General features: G+C 45.0%; 1 protein-coding gene across 2 annotated transcripts; it reads left to right on the plus strand.

The window, feature by feature from the left end:
* Window positions 1–5,712: 5,712 nt before the first annotated feature.
* On the plus strand, window positions 5,713–11,450 carry cd28 (CD28 molecule). Of its 2 annotated transcripts, XM_069724856.1 has the most exons (6): window positions 5,713–5,727; window positions 5,993–6,180; window positions 9,107–9,357; window positions 10,118–10,274; window positions 10,367–10,521; window positions 11,117–11,450. In XM_069724856.1, exons 2-6 carry the CDS (start codon window positions 6,108–6,110, stop codon window positions 11,189–11,191), a joined length of 711 nt encoding a protein of 236 aa, XP_069580957.1. In that variant the 5' UTR covers window positions 5,713–5,727; window positions 5,993–6,107; the 3' UTR covers window positions 11,192–11,450. The 2 variants fall into 2 exon arrangements, with proteins under 2 accessions (XP_069580957.1, XP_069580958.1); XM_069724857.1 differs by lacking the exon at window positions 5,713–5,727 and having other exon boundaries at window positions 6,055–6,180; window positions 10,122–10,274.
* The last annotated feature ends 12,991 nt before the right edge of the window (window positions 11,451–24,441 follow it).

Consider the following 24,441-nt stretch of genomic DNA (forward strand, 5'->3'; position numbering starts at 1 on the left):
TCGTTGCTGTTTCCTCCGGTGAACAGACTTCTGAATCTCACACTATTTCTGTTTACTTTCAGTACATACTGCTACTTACAAAGTACGTACTGTTGCATGTAGTTCGTGCTGTTGCATGTAGTACGTACTGTTGCATGTAGTACGTACTGTTGCATGTAGTGCGTGCTGTTGCATGTAGTACGTACTGTTGCATGTAGTACGTACTGTTGCATGTAGTGCGTGCTGTTGCATGTGGTATGCACATATATGTGCATGTAGTATGTATATGTAGTATGTACATGTAGTAGGTACATACTTACTTCTCTTCATGTACATGCTGTACATGTAGTATGTACATGTAGTAAGTACATGTAGTATGCACATGTAGTATGTACTTGTTCTTCTCCTTCTCCTCCTTTTTCTCCTTCTCCTTTTTCTTCTTCTCCTTCTTCTCTTTCTTATTTCTCTTCTGCTTCTTTTTCTTCTCCTTCTTCTCCTTCTTATTTTTCTTCTTCTCCTTCTCCTGGTCCTTCTTCTCCGTCTCCTCCTTCTCCTTCTTCTCCTTCTTCTTTTTCTTCTTCTCCTTCTTCTCCTTCTCCTCCTCCTTCTCCTTCTTCTCCTTCTTTTTCTTCTTCTCCTTTTCCTCCTTCTTCTTCTCCTCCTTCTCCTCCTTCTTCTCCTTCTCCTTCTTCTCCTCCTTCTTCTCCTTCTCCTCCTTCTCCTTATTTTTCTTCTTCTTCTTCTTCTTCTTTTTCTTCTTTTTCTTCTTTTTCTTCTTCTTCTCCTTCTTCTTCTCTTCCTTCTTCTCCTCCTTCTCCTCCTTCTCCTTCTTCTTTTTCTTCTCCTTCTCCTTCTTCTTCTTCTTCTCTTTCTTTTTCTTCTTTTCCTCATTTTCCTTCTTCTCCTTCTTCTCTTCCTTCTTCTTCTCCTCCTTCTTCTCCTTCTCCTCCTTCTCCTTCTTCTTTTTCTTCTCCTTCTCCTACTTCTTCTTCTTCTCTTTCTTCTTCTTCTTTTTCTTCTTCTTCTTTTCCTCCTTCTTCTCCTTCTCCTCCTTCTCCTTCTTCTTTTTCTTCTCCTTCTCCTTCTCCTTCTCCTACTTCTTCTTCTTCATCTTCTTCTTCTTCTTCTTCTTCTTCTTCTTCTTCTTCTTCTTCTTCTTCTTCTTCTTCTTCTTCTTCTTCTTCTTCTTCTTCTTCTTCTTCTCTTTCTTCTCCTTCTTTTTCTCCTTCTCCTTCTTCTTTTTCTTCTCCTCCTTCTTCTTCTTTTTCTTCTTCTCCTTCTTTTTCTTCTTCTCCTTTTCCTCCTTCTTCTCCTTCTCCTCCTCCTCCTCCTTCTTCTCCTTCTCCTTCTTCTTCTCCTTCTCCTCCTTCTTCTCCTTATTTTTCCTCTCCTTCTCCTTATTTTTCTTCTCCTTCTTCTCTTCCTTCTTCTTCTCTTCCTTCTTCTTCTCCTTCTTCTTTTTCTTCTCCTTCTCCTCCTTCTCCTCCTTCTTCTTTTTCTTCTCCTTCTCCTTCTTCTCCTTCTCTTTCTTTTTCTTTTTTTTCCTTCTTTTTCTTCTTCTCCTTCTTATTTTTCTTTTCCTTTTTCTCCTTCTCCTTGTTCTTCTCCTTATTTTTCTCCTTCTTATTTTACTTTTTCTTATTCTCCTTCTTTTTCTCCTTCTCCTTCTTCTCCTTCTTATTTTTCTTCTTCTCCTTTTTCTCCTTCTCCTCCTTCTTCTCTTCCTTCTCCTTCTTCTACTTCTCCTTATTTTTCTTCTTCTCCTTCTCCTCCTCCTTCTCCTCCTTCTTCTCCTTCTCCTCCTCCTTCTCCTCCTTCTTCTACTTCTCCTTCTCCTCCTCCTTCTCCTCCTTCTTCTACTTCTCCTTCTTATTTTTCTTCTTCTTCTCCGGCTCATTCGATGTGACGTATCTTCCGCTGCAAAGGATTGTGGGTCAGAACAGCTGGAGTGTGAAGCTGACCTGCAGACTGCAGAACAGGACGATATAGTAGAACATCCTGGTACTTCAGGTCTACGAGGTTTAACATGCTGAGTATTGGGACGTCCTGAATCTGTTTCTACTGAACAGTCTGGTCATCTGGATGCTGGAACATCTGATGACAATGTTTTTTGCAGAAATATTTTAATTAAAAAAATTGGAAGCTCCTGCAAATTTGAGTTTGCTTGAAGTTGTGTTAATTATTGTGATCACAACATTGTGATTTCCTGGAGGAACTGTTAAACTGTGCTTTTACACCAATTTTAACATTTTTCCTTTTTTGTTCCACCGTCGGGTCTTTAAGATCAGGTATACTGTTACAATATTCACTGAACATGAAACGGAAAAAACACGCCTTCTTTCTTTTACTACTGAGACGAGCAGGTCAGGGGACTGAGGCTCAACCAATCATCAACCATCAGTGATGTCATCACCCATCAGTGATGTCATCGTTGGTTTGTGAACGTTATGAATCCTCCAGTTCAGATTCTGTCCGTCACCATCTTGCTAGTTCAGAGCGGTTTGGAGCAGGAAGTGACCATATTTGGACGAGCTGGGGGAGGAGCCAGAGGTGGATCTGACCGATCTGATTGGAAACCTGACGATACTACGTCCCGCCCACCGATAGCTGTAACCTGACTGCACCACAGGCCTGTCAATCAAACAGACACGCCCCCAAAAACAGGTCTTCTTGAATCTTCTTTTCTAATGAATGAGGGATTATTTTCAGATGGACCTCCAGAAAACTAAGAAGAAGGAGTGACTTTAGCTAACAACACCGAGATAACTGATGGACACATTTTATTCACTTTGGATTTGATGAGAGAAGTTGAATGGGAGTCTATGGAGCCGGAGGCTTTTTGGAGCCGACCTCTAGTGGCACTCGGTGGTATTGCAGCTGAAGACACTTCTGGATCAGAAACATTTTACAGACCTGAAGCTACGAACACTTTTATAAACAGTCTGTGGCCTCAACAGAAACTGCGTATCGTTGCTCTACTGTGTCGTCTGGTTTCTGGACTTTGTGTTCCCTGTTGGTTTTTTTAAAGAATTTAACTGAAGGATTACTAATTAATATTTTAAGTGTTTTAAATGTGCAAATAAAGCAGCTACTCCTCAGCATCTATCCACCTCCTGATCTCCTGTCAGAGACACACCACCAACAAACCACCTCTTTATTCTCTTTTAAACATCTTGTCATGTCTAAATACACAATAAAAATGTTTTTAAATTGTTTTTATAATCTGTCCTTAAAAAGGTCATAAAGATGTGTAATGACACTTGTGTATCTAAGTTGTTCTTTGGTGAAGTGAGTGGACCCTCCTCATTGCTCAGATATGCTCTATTAGTAATAACCTCATAAAAGTTGTTGCAAATCAACTTTGTGATTATTTACAAAGGAATGATTTGTTTGAAGATTTTCAGTCTTTAGAGTTCATCATGGCACAGAAACAGCTCTGGTGAAAGTTACTAACGACCTTTTATTAGCCTCAGATAATGGACTCGTCTCTGTACTTGTTCTTCTGGACCTCAGCGCTGCTTTTGATACGATTGATCATACGATCTTATTACAGAGATTAGAAGATGTTACGAGGATTAAAGGAACTGCATTAGACTGGTTCAAATCCTACTTATCAGATAGATTCCAGTTTGTCCATGTCAACAATGAGTCTTCCAGACAAACAAGAGTTAGTTATGGAGTTCCACAAGGCTCAGTGTTGGGCCCAATACTTTTTACTTTGTACATGCTTCCATTAGGAGATGTCATCAAGAAGCACTGCATCAACTTCCATTGTTATGCAGATGACACTCAGCTATATCTTTCTATAAAACCAGATGAAACTAATCAGTTAGTAAAACTTGAAGAATGTCTGAAAGACATAAAGTCCTGGATGACCAAAAACTTCCTGCTTCTAAATTCAGACAAAACAGAAGTTCTTGTACTTGGTCCTAAACACCTCAGAAACTCTTTCTGTAATCACGTAGTTACTCTAGATGGCGTTGTCTTGGCCTCCAGCACCACTGTGAGGAACCTTGGAGTCATCTTTGATGAGGATTTGTCCTTTAGACACCATATAAAGCAAATCTCCAGAACTGCCTTCTTTCATCTACGTAATATTAATAAAATCAGGAAAATCCTTCCTCAGCGTGACGCAGAAAAACTCATTCATGCGTTTGTTACTTCTAGACTAGATTATTGTAATTCCTTGTTGTTAGGATGTCAAAATTACTCATTAAAAACCTGCAGCTGATCCAAAATGCTGCAGCAAGAGTACTGACGGGATTTAGCAAGAGAGATCATATTTCTCCAGTTTTACCTTCTCTTCACTGGCTTCCTGTGAAATCAAGAATAGAATTTAAAATTCTCTTGCTGACTTACAAAGTTCTACATGACCAGGCTCCATCATATCTTAGAGATCTTATAGAACCATATAATCCTAGCAGAGCACTTCTCTCTCAGTATGCTGGTCTACTTGTGGTTCCTAGAGTTTCCAGAAGTAGAATGGGAGGCGGAGCTTCAGTTTTCAGGCTCCTCCCCTGTGGAACCAGCTCCCAGTTTGTGTTGGAGGGGCAGAAACCCTCTCTAGCTTTAAGATTAGACTCAAAACGTTCCTTCTTGATGAAGCCTATAGTTAGGGCTGGCTCAGGTAGACCTGAACCAACCCTTAGTTATGCTGTTATAGGCCGAGGCTGCTGGAGGACCTCGTTACATGCTGAGCTTCTTTTCTTTCCTCCTACTCTTTAACTGACTCATACCTCACCATCTTCTCTCCCATAGTTTCTTCTTATTGTCTGTTGTCTCCATTCAGTTCCTTCACTCGTGTAGTTTCTCTTCTTTCTTTTCCAGATGTCCCATCATGGAGCTGCATGTCTCTGCTCTGTGATTGTCATCTCCACCAACAGTTCTTCTCTTCTATCTCTATGCTGTCCTTTTCTCTCTCTGCTCTCCTCTCACCCCAACCGGTCGAGGCAGATGGCCGCCCACCTCTGATCCTGGTTCTGTTAACAGATGTTCTCCACCTCTGATCCTGGTTCTGTTAACAGATGTTCTCCACCTCTGAGCCTGGTTCTGTTGGAGGTTTCTTCCTGTTAAGAGAGTTTTTCTTCCCTCTGTTGGAGGTTTTTCTCCATTAAAGAGGAGCTTTTTTTTCCCCTCTTAGCTTATGTGGGAATTGTCGAGTTGTTGAATTGTTGAATTGTTGGTTTCTCTGTATAATATAAGTATAATAAGTCTTGCTGTAAGGACTTTAATGTGTTAAGTGCCATGAAATAACCTATGTTGTGATTTGGCGCTATATAAATAAAGTTGAATTGAATTGAATAACTTGGTTTTAGTAAATAAAACCTTTCATTCCATTTTCACTCTGCTCCTGTGGTTCAGGGTCAGAGGTCAACGTGCCCTTCAGCAGTCAGGTTTACACTCAGAGGAGCGTTAACGAATGCAAAGCTGTCTGAGTTGGAAAGGTTTAAACTGAAACTAGGAGGAAACAATCCGGTGAGGGTTGATTTGTTGAGTCGAGCTGATCTGTGCTGCAACAGACTGAGAAAAGCATTTCACACATTTGTGCAGTCATGAATAATTAAATGACATCAACAGCTGCTCAGTAATAATATCTTTTTATATTTTGACGGCTCTAATTTTTGCAGGAAAAGAAGCCGCAGCAACTCAAACTAAATATTCACCCAGCTAGTTTCCATACTAACAGTTCCCTCATGTTTTCCACTGAGGCCCAGACACGGATGTGTTGGTGATAAAATGAAGTGCTTTGTGAGTGTTTATGTTTTAAGACTTCTGTTCAACATGTGATTTGTCTGAAATCATCTCCTGTTAAATGCCATTGATTGATATCCGCTTCCTTCATGTTTTTCTCTTTTGATTTGATGTCTCAGGTTGTTGAGCAATTTTCTTTTTTTTTTCTCATTTCTGCTCCACCGACACTAAACTGCTTCATTAAAATCACTGAAATCAGCACTTCTCAGCATTTCTGCAGAAACACAGGCACCTATAACCGGCCGTCTTTCTTTACCGGCAGAACACCGTCATCACTTCCTGTGCTGGAACATAGTTTCCATGACAGCGGAGGGAAACGCCACCATCTCTATAAAGGTGAGTTTCACTGTGTTTTGCTGTGTGTGAGGTGTTGCAGGATGTCGCTGGCTCGCTGTGTGTCGGGATGGATTGTGCTCACGGCTCTCATCTTTGGCCTGCCGGCGTGGAGCGGTGAGTACAAACACACTTCCACCGATGCGTTGACGCTGTCAGTGGCACTCTTTAGGTTTCACGGTTTAACGAGCGTCAGCACAAATTTTAATCATAAACAGGAGACAGAGCTTCTTGAATGATGAGACTGATGAGAACCACAGATGTTAGTGGAGATCAGTGGATTACATCTCATAGTCAGCACGAGAACCGGCCGCTCGCAGGCTACCGTCAACATCTCCCACGTCTACACGCTAATAAAGGGGAGATTTTGATTCATGCTTTTCTAAACAGAATTTACCGATACGACACCAGCAACAAACCTGGATTTGTCTTCCACATATTCTCAAAAGGCAACGACAGCCAAGTTTAACAACTTGGGGGAGGGTTAGGGTCATCCGGAGAGGCTGAAGGCACCACAGACCGAGGACCAAACACTCGAGTCCTCCGAACGGGAACCAGTCACATCTTCACGGCTCACCATTCGCTTTCTCTTTTTTAAATCCCGATAAATGTTCAATTCTTTTTGTTTGCTCATTTCTAGGCTGCTTCCTAACACATAAGTCAAGCTAGCCCAAATCAAACATGGCTGACATCACAATGTTGATCCAGCAACGACCAATCAGCAGCCTTCAATGTGTTTGTGTCACATTCATTTGTTAGTCGACGCAGCGAGAACTAAAAGATCTATTTTTCTCACAATCTTATTTTCAAGCTGGGATGTTAAAATCGGAACAAAATCAATAAAAAAAATAAAAAATAAAAAAATCACAAAAAGATGACAGCAGCGCGTACATACGTTAGAAAGCATCAAACACAGATTTTGGAGTATTGAGTAGGAAGAATGTTTTTGTATGCAACATGAAGAGTAATGTACCGAGCCCAGAGCCCAGTGGTTCCCCGTCACCGACAGCTCGGAGCTCACGCAGCCGCACTTCATGTGGACGTCTACAAACGTCTTTATTATCTGAGATGTCAGATCACTGCAGGTGCAGCTGTTGTTGTAATCTGCTTGTAAATCAACCTTCAGCACAATCACCTGTTAATACTCAGTTATCATCTCACTCACATTTGTAACTCTCATTGGACACACGGTGTGAATGCAAAATGATGTGACTTCAAAACAGGATGTTGGATTCAATCTGCTGTATTTAAAAAAGCACCAAACATCGTCAGGTGACCTTCAACATCATAAACAGAGACAACAATTTAACAGCGACTCCCACGTGAGGGAGCGTTCGTTGACAGGCGGGAGGTTGTAGATGAGGTGGAGGGAGATCAGAGAGGGAAAAGAACAGCAGAGAGGAACAGCAACAGGAAGCAGCGGGCCGGTCGGAGCGGAGGAAGCACTCAGTTCCAGCTGAGACTGATTTATGACACATTTGAAGTGATTAAGTACATTTCTCCCTGAATGTTTTCATTCCCTGAGTGGACTATAGGATGAAGACACACACACACACACACACACACACACACACACACACACACACACACACACACACACACACACACACACACACACACACACACACACACACACACACACACACACACACACACACACACACACACACACAGAAAAAGAAACCCGGGGGAAGTAAAAGAAACACAGAGGACTGAACGTTTAGAAGGAAAACTCACAAATAAAGATAACTGATATTAAACCTGAGCAGGAAAGCGACGAGGGATATAAAGCCACAATATGAAAGCTTGGTGTAGAAGGCAGAGCAGGTTTTATTCAGAGACTTTGGTGAGCTATGATCACACACTGTTCAAGAAATAACACAACCTTTAGGGGCTTATTTGTTTTACTAAGGACATGGAGTTCCTTTGGTTCATTGCCTCTGTAGACCTTGTTGAGCACACTGAGAAAGGAAATACGCACAATAACTTATCTTGGCTTGTTTTTAAGGAGTAGAGGAATAAAAAAAATGTCTTTCATTTCAAAGAACGTATAACAAACAGTAACAGTAAGAATTAACACATCGACACATTTCTTCAGCTGTTCTCAAAATAAACCACAACATCACAGTTTGTTATATCTTCAGTTTGTTCCTCAGTTTTCCGTGAAGCTATTCCTTAAGTTGGAAAAACGATGTCCTTCTTTACCCTTCGCAACCAGCTCAGGTTGAGGAGAAAATAAATGAAATCACAACAAAATCAGAGCTCTGACAAAAAACAACGAACCAAAACAAACAAACAAACAGCGTTCATCTGCCGGGTTACATGAAGTGTGTTGAAATCTCTGGACTCATCTGTGTAATGGCCCGAGGAGTCGGACATCAGCTGATCCGATGACGTCTGTCGGTTGTTTGACCCGCAGCCAAAATAAAAACCTGCATAAGAAGGCACCTTTAATTATTCTCTTATCAAAATTAATTATTACCAAATCTGGAACTAAACAATTATACAACAAGTAGTTCTGACCCAGATCTGATTGGTCAAATCATCATGACATCACACCCTGCTCATTACTAGAAATATCCCTCCACCTCCTCAATGGGAAAATAGAATTAGAATAGAGTTTCATATAATATGTAATATAATGTAGTTTCTACTTGTTATAGTTCTATTAAATGACCCATTTGGTGAAGTCGGGTCTCTTTTGGTCCTTTTAGGTCGCTCCGAGCACCCGTACTGTAACACCACGGATAGTCACGCACTTACAATCCTTTCTGTTGTTAGGTGATTGCTAAGGGTCGGACTACTTCCTGGAGTAGTAAACATTGCGTATACGTTACATAAGAGTCTGCTGACGCGACTGATTGTTTTCCAGCTGTTTGTGTTGTTGGTTTGGTGACGTGGTGGCTGCACTGATTTCAGGACTCTGCAGACACTCTGTTGTTCTTCCTGTCTGATGAAAACACAACGAGTCATTTATGGATGTGCAAGCTTGCAGGTTTTCTCAAAGTGCTGTTAAGTGATTGTGACCTATTTCCTGTGCCAGCTGTGGAGGTGACTCAGCCCTACAGGGAGGTGAGCACCAACGGTACGGCACACATTCAGTGTGTCGTCCAACCCAGACTGTCCTACCACCAGATCCAACCTTCCCTCACCCCAGGGCCGCCGTACCCCTACCCCGGCCCAGAGGAGCTCCGTGTGACCCTGCTGAAGGGCCTCCGGGACCCCCGGGAACTCTGCTCGTCCACCCTCAACCTCAAGGAGCAGACGGAGACACATGTGGAGCAGGAAGGAGTGGTGAGTTTGGGGGAGATGTGGGGATCCCACATGACTAAAGATTGATTTTCCATATTCTTAATTTTTTAAGTGGGTGGGGTTGAAATGGAAAACGATGATGTCATCAACCAAACTACTTAAGATGTGAAATATGTTTTTAAGGTGCTTGGAACCCCTAAATTATCACTTAAAACTTACATCAGTCTCAGAACACATGTGACTATGTATGATGGAGTCAGAGGTCATGACCTCACCGGGCCGCTGATCGTCTGAAAATAATCCCTCATTCATTAGAAAAGAAGATTCAAGAAGACCTGTTTTTGGGGGCGTGTCTGTTTGATTGACAGGCCTGTGGTGCAGTCAGGTTACAGCTATCGGTGGGCGGGACGTAGTATCGTCAGGTTTCCAATCAGATCGGTCAGATCCACCGCTGGCTCCTCCCCCTATTCAACAATAGTGACCATACATTTGTAGGCGTCACATGAGCAACATACAGATAACTCTGGTACTGACATAAACCATCCACATCATTTTAAAGAAAAAAATACATTCAAATCCAGCTTTAATAAATGTGGTCAAAACATTAAAAATCCACACCTGCCCTCCACATACACAGTAAACCCAAAGTCCGATTTCTCCCTCTATGAACCTCCTATTTCTGTAGTTTCTGGATAATCCACAGTGCTTTTGAAAACAGTACGCAGATGACCGATAACACCGAACTGTGATCGGTGCTTCTGATATGAAATAAGAAGTGTGAGAGACTTTGTGTGTGTTTCAGGTAGAGTGCTCTGCTCAGGCCAGAGGGGGCACTGTGGAGGTGACCATGTCCGGACTGAGAGCCACAGACACCGACGTGTATCGCTGTGAGATTCAGGTCTTGTACCCGCCACCGTACCTGCTGCTCACCGGCAGCAGCACCCTGGTCCACGTCCTCGGTGAGTCCCTCCTGTGGCGCTCAGATGCTGGTTCACCTGCTGGGGTTCAGCTCAGGGCATCAGTCATCGTCTGTCTCTTCATCTGTCCACAGACACAGACAGCTCCTGCCGTCCTGAGCAGGAGGCCCAGAGACAGGATGAAGAGGAGGATGATGAGGGTGACGAGGGGACGGAACCAGTCAGTGTCCCTGTGGTCATTCTGCTCATCATGATCGTGAGCGTCCTCGTCGTCATTATCTACTTCCAGGTCAGAACCATCGACTGTAGTCTTTATAAAAGAGTTCGTAGCTTCAGGTCTGTAAAATGGTTCTGATCCAGAAGTGTCTTCAGCTGCAATACCAGCGAGTGCCACTAGAGGTCGGCTCCAAAAAGCCTCCGGCTCCATAGACTCCCATTCAACTTCTCTCATCAAATCCAAAGTGAATAAAATGTGTCCATCAGTTATCTCGGTGTTGTTAGCTAAAGTCACTCCTTCTTCTTAGTTTTCTGGAGGTCCATCTGAAAATAATCCCTCATTCATTAGAAAAGAAGATTCAAGAAGACCTGTTTTTGGGGGCGTGTCTGTTTGATTGACAGGCCTGTGGTGCAGTCAGGTTACAGCTATCGGTGGCTATCTGAACTAGCAAGATGGTTCACCCCCGACCCGCTGCATTGCTGACCCGCTGCATCTCACACCTGCCCGCATTTATTTCTATTCATGATAGGGATTGTGATGATGATTCAGATTATTATTTACTATTTATATTTACTATTAGATTTAATCCTCACTGTATATTATTTGTTGGAAGATGATGATCCCGTGCACATTAACGTGCATTAACTTGCGTATTTTCTGTGTGCAGATTGTGGCATGTGAGCGGGGGAGGAGGGAGACTGTTGGAGCGACGCCTGGCGAGATTCACATGCAAGCTGTGTGAAAACTGACAAACACACGTGATCACTGATATGACTGAGCTTCTTTTTTTACACCACAGATACTGTGTGTCTGCAGACTTCACTTATTAAGTGTTAAAATAATGTTTACATTGTTGTAAACACCCACTGTGTTAAAAAGCTGCAGCTTTGATTGAGTTTATATTGACTTGATTGTTTCAGGTACCTTTATTAAATACAATGGAAGAAAAAACAATGCTTTGAGTTATAAAGGTACATTACACATGTTTGGAGTTATTTGTCTGTGACTGTAATTACATTACATCTGCATATTTTGCTGATATTATTGCAAATATTCATGTTGGATGTTTTTTTAAATAAAGTTTCTGAACTTTAAATGGTGCCTCATTTCAGAATCAGTCACTTTATTGGAATTGACTCCGGTTATAGCTTCACTCTCAGCATCCAAACCCCCCCCCCCCAAACAGACAGACATAAATAGACATATTTACAGCATGAATGAATATATACATATATACACCTAAACAATGATGAAATTGCGCCTAGTGCAAATTATGCTGATGGTGCTAAGGCTGTTGGGTGTCATGCAAAAAGGTCCAGTGATGTAAAACAACTGTTGAGCAGAGTGACAGCCTGCAGATAAAATCTGGTTTTGCTTCTGGTGGTCTTTGCACACGGTGATCTGTAGCGCCTCCCAGAGGGAAGGAGGTGAAACAGCAAGTGTCCAGGTAGGGATGGACCTGCAGAGATGCTACCGGCCCGTTTCCTGTTAGTGTGGAGGGTGAGTTTAGTGTGGAGGTTGAGTTTGGTGTGGAGGGTGAGTTTAGTGTGGAGGGTGAGTTAGTATGGAGGGTGAGTTTAGTGTGGAGGGTGAGTTAGTGTGGAGGGTGAGTTTAGTGTGGAGGTTGAGTTTGGTGTGGAGGGTGAGTTTAGTGTGGAGGGTGAGTTAGTATGGAGGGTGAGTTTAGTATGGAGGGTGAGTTTGGTGTGGAGGGTGAGTTAGTATGGAGGGTGAGTTTAGTGTGGAGGGTGAGTTTAGTGTGGAGGGTGAGTTAGTATGGAGGGTGAGTTTAGTGTGGAGGGTGAGTTAGTATGGAGGGTGAGTTTAGTGTGGAGGTTGAGTTTAGTGTGGAGGGTGAGTTAGTATGGAGGGTGAGTTTAGTGTGGAGGGTGAGTTAGTATGGAGGGTGAGTTTAGTGTGGAGGGTGAGTTTAGTATGGAGGGTGAGTTTAGTGTGGAGGTTGAATTTAGTGTGGAGTGTGAGTTAGTATGGAGGGTGAGTTTAGTGTGGAGGTTGAGTTTAGTGTGGAGGGTGAGTTAGTATGGAGGATGAGTTTAGTGTGGAGGGTGAGTTAGTGTGGAGGGTGAGTTTAGTGTGGAGGGTGAGTAAGGGTCCAGCAGAGGGTCCACCAGGGGTCCAGCAGCGGGCCTGTAATGTCCTTCAGGTGGGACAATACCAGTCTTTCAAAGGACTTCATGTCTCCAGACGTCATGGCGAAGGGTCTGTACTCATTCAGTCATTTACAAAATGGCAGTCTGGTTCATCCCCACGTAAAAATCAGTTAAGATTTATAAAAACTAACTTGATGGAAAATGTGGCACCTGTAGAGGAGGGACTGATCAGCTGATGAATGCAGGATGATGTTGGGATGTGACAGATTCTGGAAAAAGAAAACTGATCATCATCGTCTTATGTGAAGATCCAAGTTAACTTCCAACAGCATCCGGCTGAAGACCTGCAGAACAGAGCGTCACTTCTCTTTTTCTTTAAGTGTATTTGTGTGTTTTTTCGTATTCTTTCCTGCACTGGTCTCCATTGCTCATCTGCGTTTATGGATGTGCAACTAGTGAGAGTAGTTTTTTGGTTTTTGCTTGTTTGTGGACTTTTAAAGACTTCTTCAGGAACTTTGTTTGGCCCTGGCGCCATTATTTACACTCAGGAACAGCTGTTGGCGCTGCTCGACTCTCGGATACTCTCTGAAGAAAGACCTCAGATCCCCGAAGAATTAAGGAGGTGGAAGCGGGGCTGCAGAGCTGGAGTTAAACAACAGCAGAGGAACAGACGTTATAAACCGTCTATTCTGTCTGTTATTATGGAGAATGTAAGATCTTTCCCTGATAAGATGGAAGAGCTGTTGGCGCTGACCAGCCTGCAGAGGGAGTACTGGGAGTGTAGCATCATGTGCTTCACGGAGACTTGGCTGAACGAACTCACCCCGGACTCACTGGTTTCACTCAACGGATTCTAACTGGTGAGAATGGAGAGGGAATTTAAGGAGAGCGGTAAGAGGAAGGGTGGAGGAGTAGCCATGTCACCCTAGTCCGTCCTGCCCCGTGCCCGTCCTCCGTCCACCTAGGTTTCCCTTCTCGTGTCTTGTGTTGTTGTGGTCCTCCATCCCTCCTCCGGTCCCCCCTCCTCCCATCCGGTCCGGTCCGGTCCAGTCTGGTCACCGAGAGGCTCCCTTTGAGGGGAGATACTGTCAGGATTCCTATTTTCCTCTGTTTGACCCCCGATCACCTCTCCTCCTGTGTCCTGTCATTCCTCTGCTTGTTATTGTCCTCCCATGTGTTCTGTGTCCTCCTCTCCTCACTTCCCATGGCCACGCCCCTCACCGGTCCCAGCAGCTGCTTTCACTCTCCCCAGATCACCACCTGCAGGTGGCTCGTTTACCCGATCACCTCCCCGGACCATATGTACCCTGCCCCTGCACTCTTCTGGTTGTGCATTACAACTAGAGACTTCTGGACTGCGCTTTTCGGCTAAACACCGCAAGGACCGCCAGTCACCTGTCCGTCCTTCGTCCGTCTGTTCCCGTTCCTCCTGCTCCTGCAGCAGAGCTACCAGTCGGGGCGACCAGTCGGTTGAGTTGCCCTCCCAACTCTGAGGAGAATAAACGCTGTAGGTACCACCTTTTGTTACCACCAATCGGTTGAGTTGCTCTCCCGACTGTAAGTGCCACCTTTTGTTTGTTTGTTGGAATAAAGACTGTTTTTGAATTGATACCCGAGTCTGTGAGCCTGAATTTGGGTCCTGTTATACCCCACCACCTAACACCCGTTAACGGAGAACATCCCCCCGTTAATGGTGAACACCCCCGTCTGATCAGGTGAGGAAGGAACTGAGGAGGGTGAAGCTGAGGAAGGCTACAGGCCCGGATGACATCAGCTCCAGGCTGCTCAGGGACTGTGTAGATCAGTTCTGTGAGGTGCTGCTGCACATTTTCAACTTGAGCCTCAGCCTGGAGAGTCCCGGTCCTCTGGAGAACCTCCTCAGCCTGGAGAGTCCCGGTCCTCTGGAGAACCTCCTCAGCCTGGAGAGTCCCAGTCCTTTGGAGAACCTCCTCAGCCTGGAGAGAGTCTCGGTCCTCTGGAGAACCTCCTGTGGTTGCAGTCCCAAAGACTGCACAACCCAAGGAGCTAAACCACTTCAGACCTGGAGCCTTAACCTCTCACCTGATGAAGACGATGGAGAGGATCGTTCTTGGCTCCCTCAGACCCCTGGTGAGCACTTCACTGGACCTCCTGCAGTTCGCCTACAGAGCAGGTGTTGGTGTGGATGACGCAGTGATCTACCTGCTGCACAAATCCCTCTCTCACCTGGAGAACACTGGCAGCACTGTGAGGGTCATGTTCTTTGATTTCCTCAGGGTGTTCACAGCCATCACTGCTGGAGGGAGCTGCAGTGGACGGCTGCCTGACAGCATGGACCATCGACTATCTCACCAACAGACCGCAGTATGTGAGACTTCACAACTGTGTATCTGATGTGGTGATCTGCAGCACAGGGGTCCCGCAGGGCACTGTGCTCTCCCCCTTCCTGTTCTCCCTGTACACCTTAGACTTCAGAAGTAGTCGGACCCTTAGCAACCACCTAGCAACAGAGAGGATTTCTAGTCTCCAACTGAATAAATACAGAACATAGAAACACTAAACTGATCAGCTAGCTCAGTCTGGTTGGAACAAAGATATCTGATGAACAAAGATATGTGATGAACTAAAAGATCTGGTGAACAAAGAGATCTGATGAACAAAGATATCCATGGACTCATGTGTTTTTAACATTTTAGCATTGTATCGTGTGTTCAAATCAAACCGGTCCAGCTAGCCACCGCTAGGATTGTGATTGCGTGACTATCCGTGGTGTTACGGTACGGGTGCTCGGAGCGTGTGTCTGCAGCACGGGGGTCCCGCAGGGCACGGTGCTCTCCCCCTTCCTGTTCTCCCTGAACACCTCAGACTTCAGGTACAACACTAACAGCTGAAACATCCAGATGTTCTCTGATGATACAGCCATCGTTGGACGTGTATCAGAAGGGAACGATCTGGAGTCCAGGGAGGTCATCGCTGACTTCGTCCACTGCTGTTGATCTCAATCACCTCCGGATTAACGCCAGGAAGACGAAGGAGATGCTGATTGATTTCCACAGGAAGGAAACACCAATTCCACCGATGAACATCCAGGGAATGGACATAGACATTGTGGACACATGTAAATTCCTGGGTGTTCACCTCAACAATAAACTGGACCGGTCGGACAACAGGGATGTCCTCTTCAATTAAGAAGGACTAAAGTCGACTCCATCTGCTGAGAAGACTGAGGTCCTTCGGAGTCTGCAGGACTCTGCTGAGGACGTTCTACGACTCTGTGGTGGCGTCGGTCATCTTGTATGCAGCGATCTGCTGGAGCTGTGCAGGAACAGAGAGGGACAGGAGACGACTGAACAAGCTGGTCCAAAGGGCGGCTCTGTCCTGGACAGTCCTCCGGACTCCATAGAGGAGGTGGGGGAGAGGAGGATGTTAGCCAAGCTGACATGGATCATGGACAACATCTCTCATCCTGAATGAGGCTGTAGGAGCTTTAAGCAGCTCCTTCAGACTGCTGCACACTCACTGGAAGGAGCGCCACCTGCAGGTCGTTTGTTCCGATGGCTGTCGGACTTTTCAATACCACAATAAAATAATGCTGCACTGGTCATTTCATTCCACAGCACCTGTCACTTTACATTCATCATTCCAAACTGTATTTATTTATATTCATTTTTATTTGTTTTTGTGTGTGTATTTTTTATTCATTGCTCTTATTTATTTAATTTTTTTTCTAAAATAATTATTTTTTACCTATCTTATTTCCGATTTATAGTGAAGTATTTGTAAATTTGTTCATATTTTGTGCACTTTTTTGGTCTTTTTCTATGCTGCTGTGATGAGTAAATTTCCCCACTGTGGGATTAATAGTCTCAAATTAATGAAGTTAAATCTTCTATCTTCTCACATTGTGTAGTTTACTGCAGGTGTTGTGTGTAGACGTGTTTCCATGGCGACACGGCAGTGGAACTTCTACCACTGCAGCAGCATCACGTCACCATGCTGCATTATATTCTGTTTGGGACCCCACATGACCACCGAACAGTCTGAGCTTCACATCCTCCAGCTGGTCCACAAACACCTCCATCTCTGTCAGAACACTTCTATTTCCTGGTTTCCCTCTCCGTTGACCCGGTTCACCACAGAACCACTGAGCCACATGGATCCTTTTATATGCATCAACCTTCATAATATTCTCTGCGTGGACCGTTGATGGTTGAATGTGGATGTGTTGGAGGCGGATATGAGGCTCATCTACGTGTACATTTCCACCTGGATTGTGATTTATGAAGGGAACACTGCCTGCAGGTGTGTGTGTGCACGGCTTTATACATCGCAGTCATTCTGGGTTTTTGTGCGTACGTTTGGATCCTACCTGGTGTTTTATAAATGAGCCCCCTGTGAGGCTGCAGATTGTTGGCTCAGGATTCGGTGTCAGCAGCAGTTGGACCCAACCGGACTTGTGCCAACAGTCCAGGCTGCTGCTGGTCCTGTAATCATGTGGGAAATGTTTGTCGGTGCTCCTTCCCAAGACAGAAAGCTCTGTCGTCCATCTGGCCAACACTGGGCTGAGCATCAAACTCGATGGCACCAACCTCAGGCACCTCGCCGTCACACTTGACCGAAGCCTAACCTTCAATGCACAAATAAAACAAGTTGCTGCCGAAACCATTGCCCGCATGAACCTCCTAAAGAGACCTGCTGGCACCGGTTTCACCCACCACCTCCACCCTTGCATACTCTGCTGCTGAGTATGCTGCACCTGTAAGGAGTCACAGCAGGCACACGGCCACCGTTGATGTAGTGCTGAACGCCGCCATGATGCTCATCAGTGGAGCCCGTTGAGTTCCTCCCCATCCTGTCCAGCATCCCACATGCAAGAGTCCAGGACTCCCCCGCCTGCTGACTACACCCCTCACAGAGTCACGCAGACACTTCTCTACTGAAGCTGGGCGACTCCCCACCATGAGCCCTCCATTCTCATGTCAGATCCTTGACTCTTGAAATCAAGCAACGGTCCACTTCAACATCCGCACTGAGGAAGGTCATCGACTGTCCACCAAGCCATCGACCCGCCGTGGGATGTCTGGCTCAACCTCAACAGACAAGACCCGACGCTATCTTTATAAGATCGGAGTATCTGCCACGGATCTCTGTGAATGTGGGAAACCACAAACTGTCCAACATGTCGTCGATGAATTCTCAATCTTCAAACACCCCCATGGGGTCAGCTGCCTTCTTTTTTTAAAAATATTTTATTTTTTATTTTCCCCAAATATTTTAACAATGCAAGAGAACGTGCAGAGCATACTGAATACAAAACATTAAACATTACAGAAAATTACATAAATTAAGAAAGGAAAATTCACAAATAAATTAAATAAAATTAAGTAAGCAAAAACAACAACTAATAATAATGATAATAATAATTCCCCCCACCCAAACAAAACAAAAACAAACAAAAAAAGAAAAAGGTCAGTGCATAGAGTGGCACAACACTAAGAGATCCTGCAATGACACAGTGTACATTATCGCGCAAAGCTCCAAATAGTTACAGTCCTATGGCACTGTTAGTGTTGTAATCCAAATAAGGCTGCCAGATTTCCAAAAGTAAATTATGTCTTTTCCTGAGACCGTATGTCATTTTCTCAAAAGGGATACAATTGTTCATTTCCACAGACCATCTGTCGATGAGAAGAGGGGAATCAGACTTCCATGTCATTGCTTTACATTCCCTGGCCACACACAAAGCAATTTCTGCAAGTTTAATTTGGGGCTTCGTTAAAGATCTGTTAAAAGTTGTGAAATTTCCCAGTAGACACAGCTCAGGGTCTAACGGGAAGGTGACCGCTGTGATCGACAGTCAAGGTATTCCAAAAGTCATGCCAGAAGGTTCTCACCTTTGTGCAAAGCCAGGTACAGTGTAGGAAGGAGCCGACTTCTAAACCACATCTGAAACACATTTCTGATAGTTCAGGTTTGGATTTATGTAGCTTCTGAGGAGTGAGGTACAGTTGATGAAGAAAATTATAATGACCAAGTCTGTACCGAGCATTAACCGTAACTGTTCTGACATAAATCTGACCAGAGTTGTTCATCAATTGTTATATTCAAGTCTGACTCCCATCTCATCCTGGATCTGCGTAGTCCTGGCTTTGGGCCCTCATTCAGCCACATGGAGAACATTTTAGAATTACATTTGTACACATTTCCCTCATGAAGCAATTTTTCCACGTTAGTTAAGACAGGTCGAGTCATTCCAGGGTCCAGGTTGGTTCTCAAAAAAGATCTGAACTGGAGGTAACAAAAGAAAGTTCTACTGGACAAGTCATATTTTCTCTTCAATTGTTCAAAAGACATGAGAAGTCCTTTTTCAAATCAATCTTCCAGATGCTGGATTCCTCTATCATGCCAGGTCCCCAGAATCTTGTTATTTAGAGTCATGGATATAAGTTCATTTTGTCTTAGAGGAGTTTTGGGGGACAGTCCCATATTCAATACAAGATTTTTGTGAACTTCATACCATATTTTAATAAAAATGTTTCAAAATAGGATTGTCTGTCCTGTTGGATATGGTTTTAGAGTTCCATTTATAAATAAAATCACTGGAGGTTTCTACTTTCAGAGGATGGAGTGCAATTTGTATCTAAGAGAGGACAAAATCACAGTAGAAAAATAACAAAATAGATCGCATCTGGGCTGATAAATAATATATTTTTTAAATCGGGTAGTCGAAAGCCTCCTCGATATAATCCCATGTTAATTTTTCCATTGATACCCTGGGTATTTTACAGTTCCATAAAAACTGTCTAACGTGTTTGAGGGTTTTAAAAAAGTTTGAGGTAATGGAACGGGTAAGGACCGGAAAAGATACTGCAACCTCGGGAGAATATTCATTTCCACACAGTTTATTCGACCAATTAGAGTAATGGGTAGATTCATCCATCTGTGTAGATTGTCCCCGATTTAACTCAGCAATGGGAGCTAATTAAGTTTGAACAGATTTTTAATATTCTTATCTATAGTTATTCCAAGATATTTAACATTTGGGAGCCACTTATAGCCACAGGGTTGTTTGTTGGTGTTCAGTTTCATCAAAGTTTGTTAGTGGAATAATTTGGTCACCATAGGTGTTTAGTAGCGTCTGTAATTTAGTGAGAGAGTTAACTGGGTCTGTTAGATACAAAATTACATCATCTCACAGGAGATTAATTTTATGATTTATTTGGTCCACTCTGAACCCCTTTATATCTGGATCCCATCTAATTGCTTCAGCAAGTGGTTCTATAGCCAGGACAGAGAGTCCTGGAGACAGAGAGTCCTGCAGACAGAGAGTCCTGGAGTCAGAGAGTCCTGGAGTCAGAGAGTCCTGGAGACAGAGAGTCCTGCAGACAGAGAGTCCTGCAGACAGAGTCCTGGAGACAGAGAGTCCTGCAGACAGAGTCCTGGAAACAGAGAATCCTGCAGACAGAGTCCTGGAGACAGAGAGTCCTGCAGACAGAGAGTCCTGCAGACAGAGTCCTGGAAACAGAGAGTCCTGCAGACAGAGTCCTGGAGACAGAGAGTCCTGCAGACAGAGTCCTGGAAACAGAGAATCCTGCAGACAGAGTCCTGGAGACAGAGAGTCCTGCAGACAGAGAGTCCTGCAGACAGAGTCCTGGAGACAGAGAGTCCTGGAGACAGAGGGCAGCCCTGTCGACTCAATCTACTCAAGGGAAAATGCTGTCGAAGTCTGTCCATTCGTGGTAATTTTCACCCAGTCCATAAACAAATGACCAAATCCAAACTTTTCCAAAACTTTGAATAAATATGGCCACTCTAGCCTATCAAAAGCCTTTTCAGCATCTAATAGATAGATAGATAGATAGATAGATAGATAGATAGATAGATAGATAGATAGATAGATAGATAGATAGATAGATACTTTATTAATCCCCAAGGGGAATTTTTTTTCGCTACAGCAGCATTTATAGATACAGGAAAGAAATAAAACAACAGTAAAATATTAAATATAAAAATGCACAGTATATACAATAAAATAGAATAAAATAAAATAGAATAATTACATTAAATTAAAACTAACTAAACAATAGTGCAAAGATTTAAACAAACAAGAAAACAGACAGACAACGGTTTTATTGTTGTGTGATGGATTTTGCCAGAGGTGAGTTATTGTACAGTCTGATTGCAGTGGGCAGGAATGATCTCCTGTATCAGGAATGATCTCCTGTATCAGGAATGATCTCCTGTATCAGGAATGATCTCCTGTATCAGGAATGATCTCCTGTATCTGGAATGATCTCCTGTATCTGTCCTTGTGACAGCAAAGCTGGAGGAGTCTTTTGGAGAACGTCCTCCTCTGTCCCTGCAGCAGGTGGTGGAGAGGGTGGTCAGGATTATCCAATATGGATAATAGTTTGTTCAGCGTCCTCCTCTCCACCACCTTTTCCAGACTGTCCAGTTTGCAGCCGATGATGGAGCCGACCTTCTTAACCAGTTTGTTAAGTCTGTTGGTGTCTCCGGCTCCAATGCCCCCCCCCCTTTTTCCTCTCCCCCCCAGCAGACTACTAGAAGTACAGTTCACTGGCCACAACAGATGGTAGAACATCCCCAACATCTCGCTGCACACATTGAAGGATCGAAGTTTCCTCAAGAAAAAGAGTCGACTCATCCCCTTCTTGTAGACAGCGTTGATGTTGGTCTTCCAGTTCAGTCTGTTGTCATGGAGACACCCAGGTACTTGTACTCCTCCACCATGTCCACCTCCTCTCCCAGAACTCTCAGCGGTTGTGGAGCCGTCGTCTTCCTCCTGAAGTCGACCACCATCTCTCTGGTCTTGGCCACGTTCAGGAGCAGGTGATTCCTTCCCGCCCACTCCACAAAGTCCTCCACTACTGCCCTGTACTCCTCCTCCCGTCCATCCCTTATACATCCTACCACTGCAGAGTCATCCGAGAACTTCTGCAGATGTCTTGACTCTGAGTTGTTCTGGAAATCAGTTGTGTATAAGGTGAACAGGAAGGAGACAGAACAGTTCCCTGAGGAGCTCCAGTACCACTGACCACCGTATCAGACAGCACACTGCCCAGACGGACAAACTGTGGTCTGCCTGTCAGGTAGTCATTGATCCAGGAGACGGTGGATGTGTCCACCCCCACCACCCGCAGCTTCTCACTCAGCAGCAGTGGTTGGATGGTGTTGAATGCACTGGAGAAATCAAAGAAAGTGATTCTCACAGATTCACCGGTTCCATCCAGGTGAGACTGAGCTCGTTGCAGCAGGTAGATGATGGCGTCGTCCACTCCCACATGAGGCTGGTATGCAAATTACAGAGGGTCCAGAGAAGATTTCACCAGCGGCCTGAGGTGGGCCAAGACCAGCCTCTCCAGCACCTTCATCACATGAGATGTGAGGGCAACCGGTCGGTAGTCGTTGAGACCAGATGGAGTCGTCTTCTTGGGGACAGGAACCAGGCAGGACGTCTTCCACAGCACCGGGACCTCCTCCTGCTTCAGGCTCAGGTTGAAGAGGTGTTGTAGGACCTCAGCCAGCTGGACGGCGCAGGTCTTCAGGACCACGGGGCTGATGCCGTCAGGTCCTGCAGCCTTGCGCTGGTGGAGTCTCTCCAGCTGTCTCCTAACCTGGCCAGTCGTCACAGAGAGGGGGATGGGGTGTGTGTGTGTGTGTGGGGGGTGGGGGGGGTGGGGGGGGGGGGGTCGAGGTGTTGATGGAGGAAGAGCCCTTTGGAGTTGAGGACTCTGTGTCCATGCAGCTCACCAGGGGGGACAGAAGGGGGAGGGGGGAGGCAGCAGAGGTGTTTTGGAGGTGTAAGGTGTGGAGGAGACAGATGAGGGCGGTGAACTAAACCTGTTGAAGAAACAGTTTAGTTCATTTGACCTCTCCAGGTTCCCCCTGGTTGTTCCTCTCCAGGTTCCCCCTGGTTGTTCCTCTCCAGGTTCCCTCTGGTTGTTCCTCTCCAGGTTCCCTCTGGTTGTTCCTCTCCAGGTTGCCCCTGGTTGTTCCTCTCCAGGTTCCCTCTGGTTGTTCCTCTCCAGGTTGCCCCTGGTTGTTCCTCTCCAGGTTGCCCCTGGTTGTTCCTCTCCAGGTTCCCCCTGGTTGTTCCTCTCCAGGTTCCCCCTGGTTGTTCCTCTCCAGGTTCCCCCTGGTTGTCTCTCTCTCCCCTTGAACCCAGTAATCTCCTTCATACCGGTCCACACCTCCCTCACGTTGTTCTGCTGGAGTTTTGCCTCCAGCTTCCTCCTGTAGGAGTCCTTGCACTCCCTCATCTTCTCCTTCAGGTGGCGCTGCACTCTCCTGAGCTCCTCCCTGTCCCCAGACCTGAAGGCTGCTTTCTTCTTATTAAGAAGAACTTTCAGGTCACTGGTGATCCACGGTTTATTGTTGGGGAAGCATTTTACAGTCCGGGATGGTACGGTGGTGTGTTCACAGAATTTAATGTATTCTGTGATACAGTCCGTCCTGCTGTTGATGTCCTCCCCATGTGGTCCACACAGCACGTCCCAGTCCGTGGACTCAAAGCAGTCCTGCAGGGCGTCTTTAGCCTCCTGTGTCCACCTCCTCACAGTCCTGGTGGTCACAGGCTGCCTCTGCACCAGGGGGACATACATGGGAGTCAGCAGGACCAGGTTGTGGTCTGATCTACCAAGGGGGGGAAGGCAGTAGTACTGTATGCATCCATGGCATTAGCATACAGTAGGTCCAGAGTTTTATTGTTCCGTGTGGGGCAGTTCACATACTGGTGAACAGTTGGCAGTACTTTATCCAGACTGGTTAAAGTCTCCAGTAACTAACAAAAATGCACCGGGATGCTTGTCTCAGTGAAACACATGATGCTGCACTCCCGGTACTCTCTCTGGGTCTTTACCAGCACCGAGCTCATCAGTCTTATTGCCCAACAACCTCACGTTCCCCATTAAGATCGCCGGTATCGATGGTTTATATTTCCTCCTTTTCGCCTTCAGTTGAGCTCCAGCTCTGCAACCCCGACGTCTTCTCCGAAGTTCGTCCGGGATTTCAGGCCTCACTCCGGGCAGCAGCAGTAGAGGGCTACTCAGCAAGATCAGCTGATCACGAGAGTAAACAATGGCCCCAGTCCGCTGTGCGTAGCTCTCCGTTACAAAGAAGGAAAAAAGTAGAAGAAGAGCCACCAGAAAAGTGGAAAAGTTACATTGTCTGACCGTCACTTAACACATGTGAAAGAAAAAAACAACTCCGAAGAGGAGAAAGAAAGAAAAATACTTAAAACAAAAGACACTCAGGGGAGCTGCTGTAACAAGCTGCCACTAGCACGGCACCATCTTACTAACTAGTAATAAACTGGCAAAAGTCTGGTCTATGAAGGAGAGTAGGGTTCAGGCGCCATCTATGTTGGTTTGCTGTTTTTTCTGGCACCGAAATAGATCGAGTCAAAGGTGAATGATCAGACAGCGTCCCAGACAAATATTCAGATCCTAGTGTTCTATGAATTAGCTGTATTGACGTTTCAACATGACACCAGGAGCTGAGCGTCAGCATCGTGCCGCTCGGGGTCGTCTGATGACCGGTTAACTACCAGAGTACAACACACACACAACACCTTCTCAGAAAAGTCAACACACCAAAGACGTATAAATGAAAACATGATTATATAGAGAGAAACAACATTTATATTTCCTGCAGTCCAGGATGTGGTGAAACTGAAACTCTATCGGTTTGTGAAAAAAACGAGAAAATAAGTAATTTGCATGAGCAGCAGGAAAGAGATCTGCCCACAGAAACATCACAAAGCCAATGGGGAGGATCGGTTTCATAAAAGAGATGGAGTTTGAACAAGGTGTGATGTGATTGGCTTTTAGAATGTGGCTGTCTTTGTTTTCTTGTCATCATGCAACACAGATCAGAAATGCTG

This window comes from Brachyistius frenatus, unplaced genomic scaffold, assembly GCF_029030835.1.
Source record: "Brachyistius frenatus isolate BFR_SWC_R1_liver_20210118 unplaced genomic scaffold, ASM2903083v1 Contig_400, whole genome shotgun sequence".
NCBI classification, from domain to species: domain Eukaryota; kingdom Metazoa; phylum Chordata; class Actinopteri; family Embiotocidae; genus Brachyistius; species Brachyistius frenatus.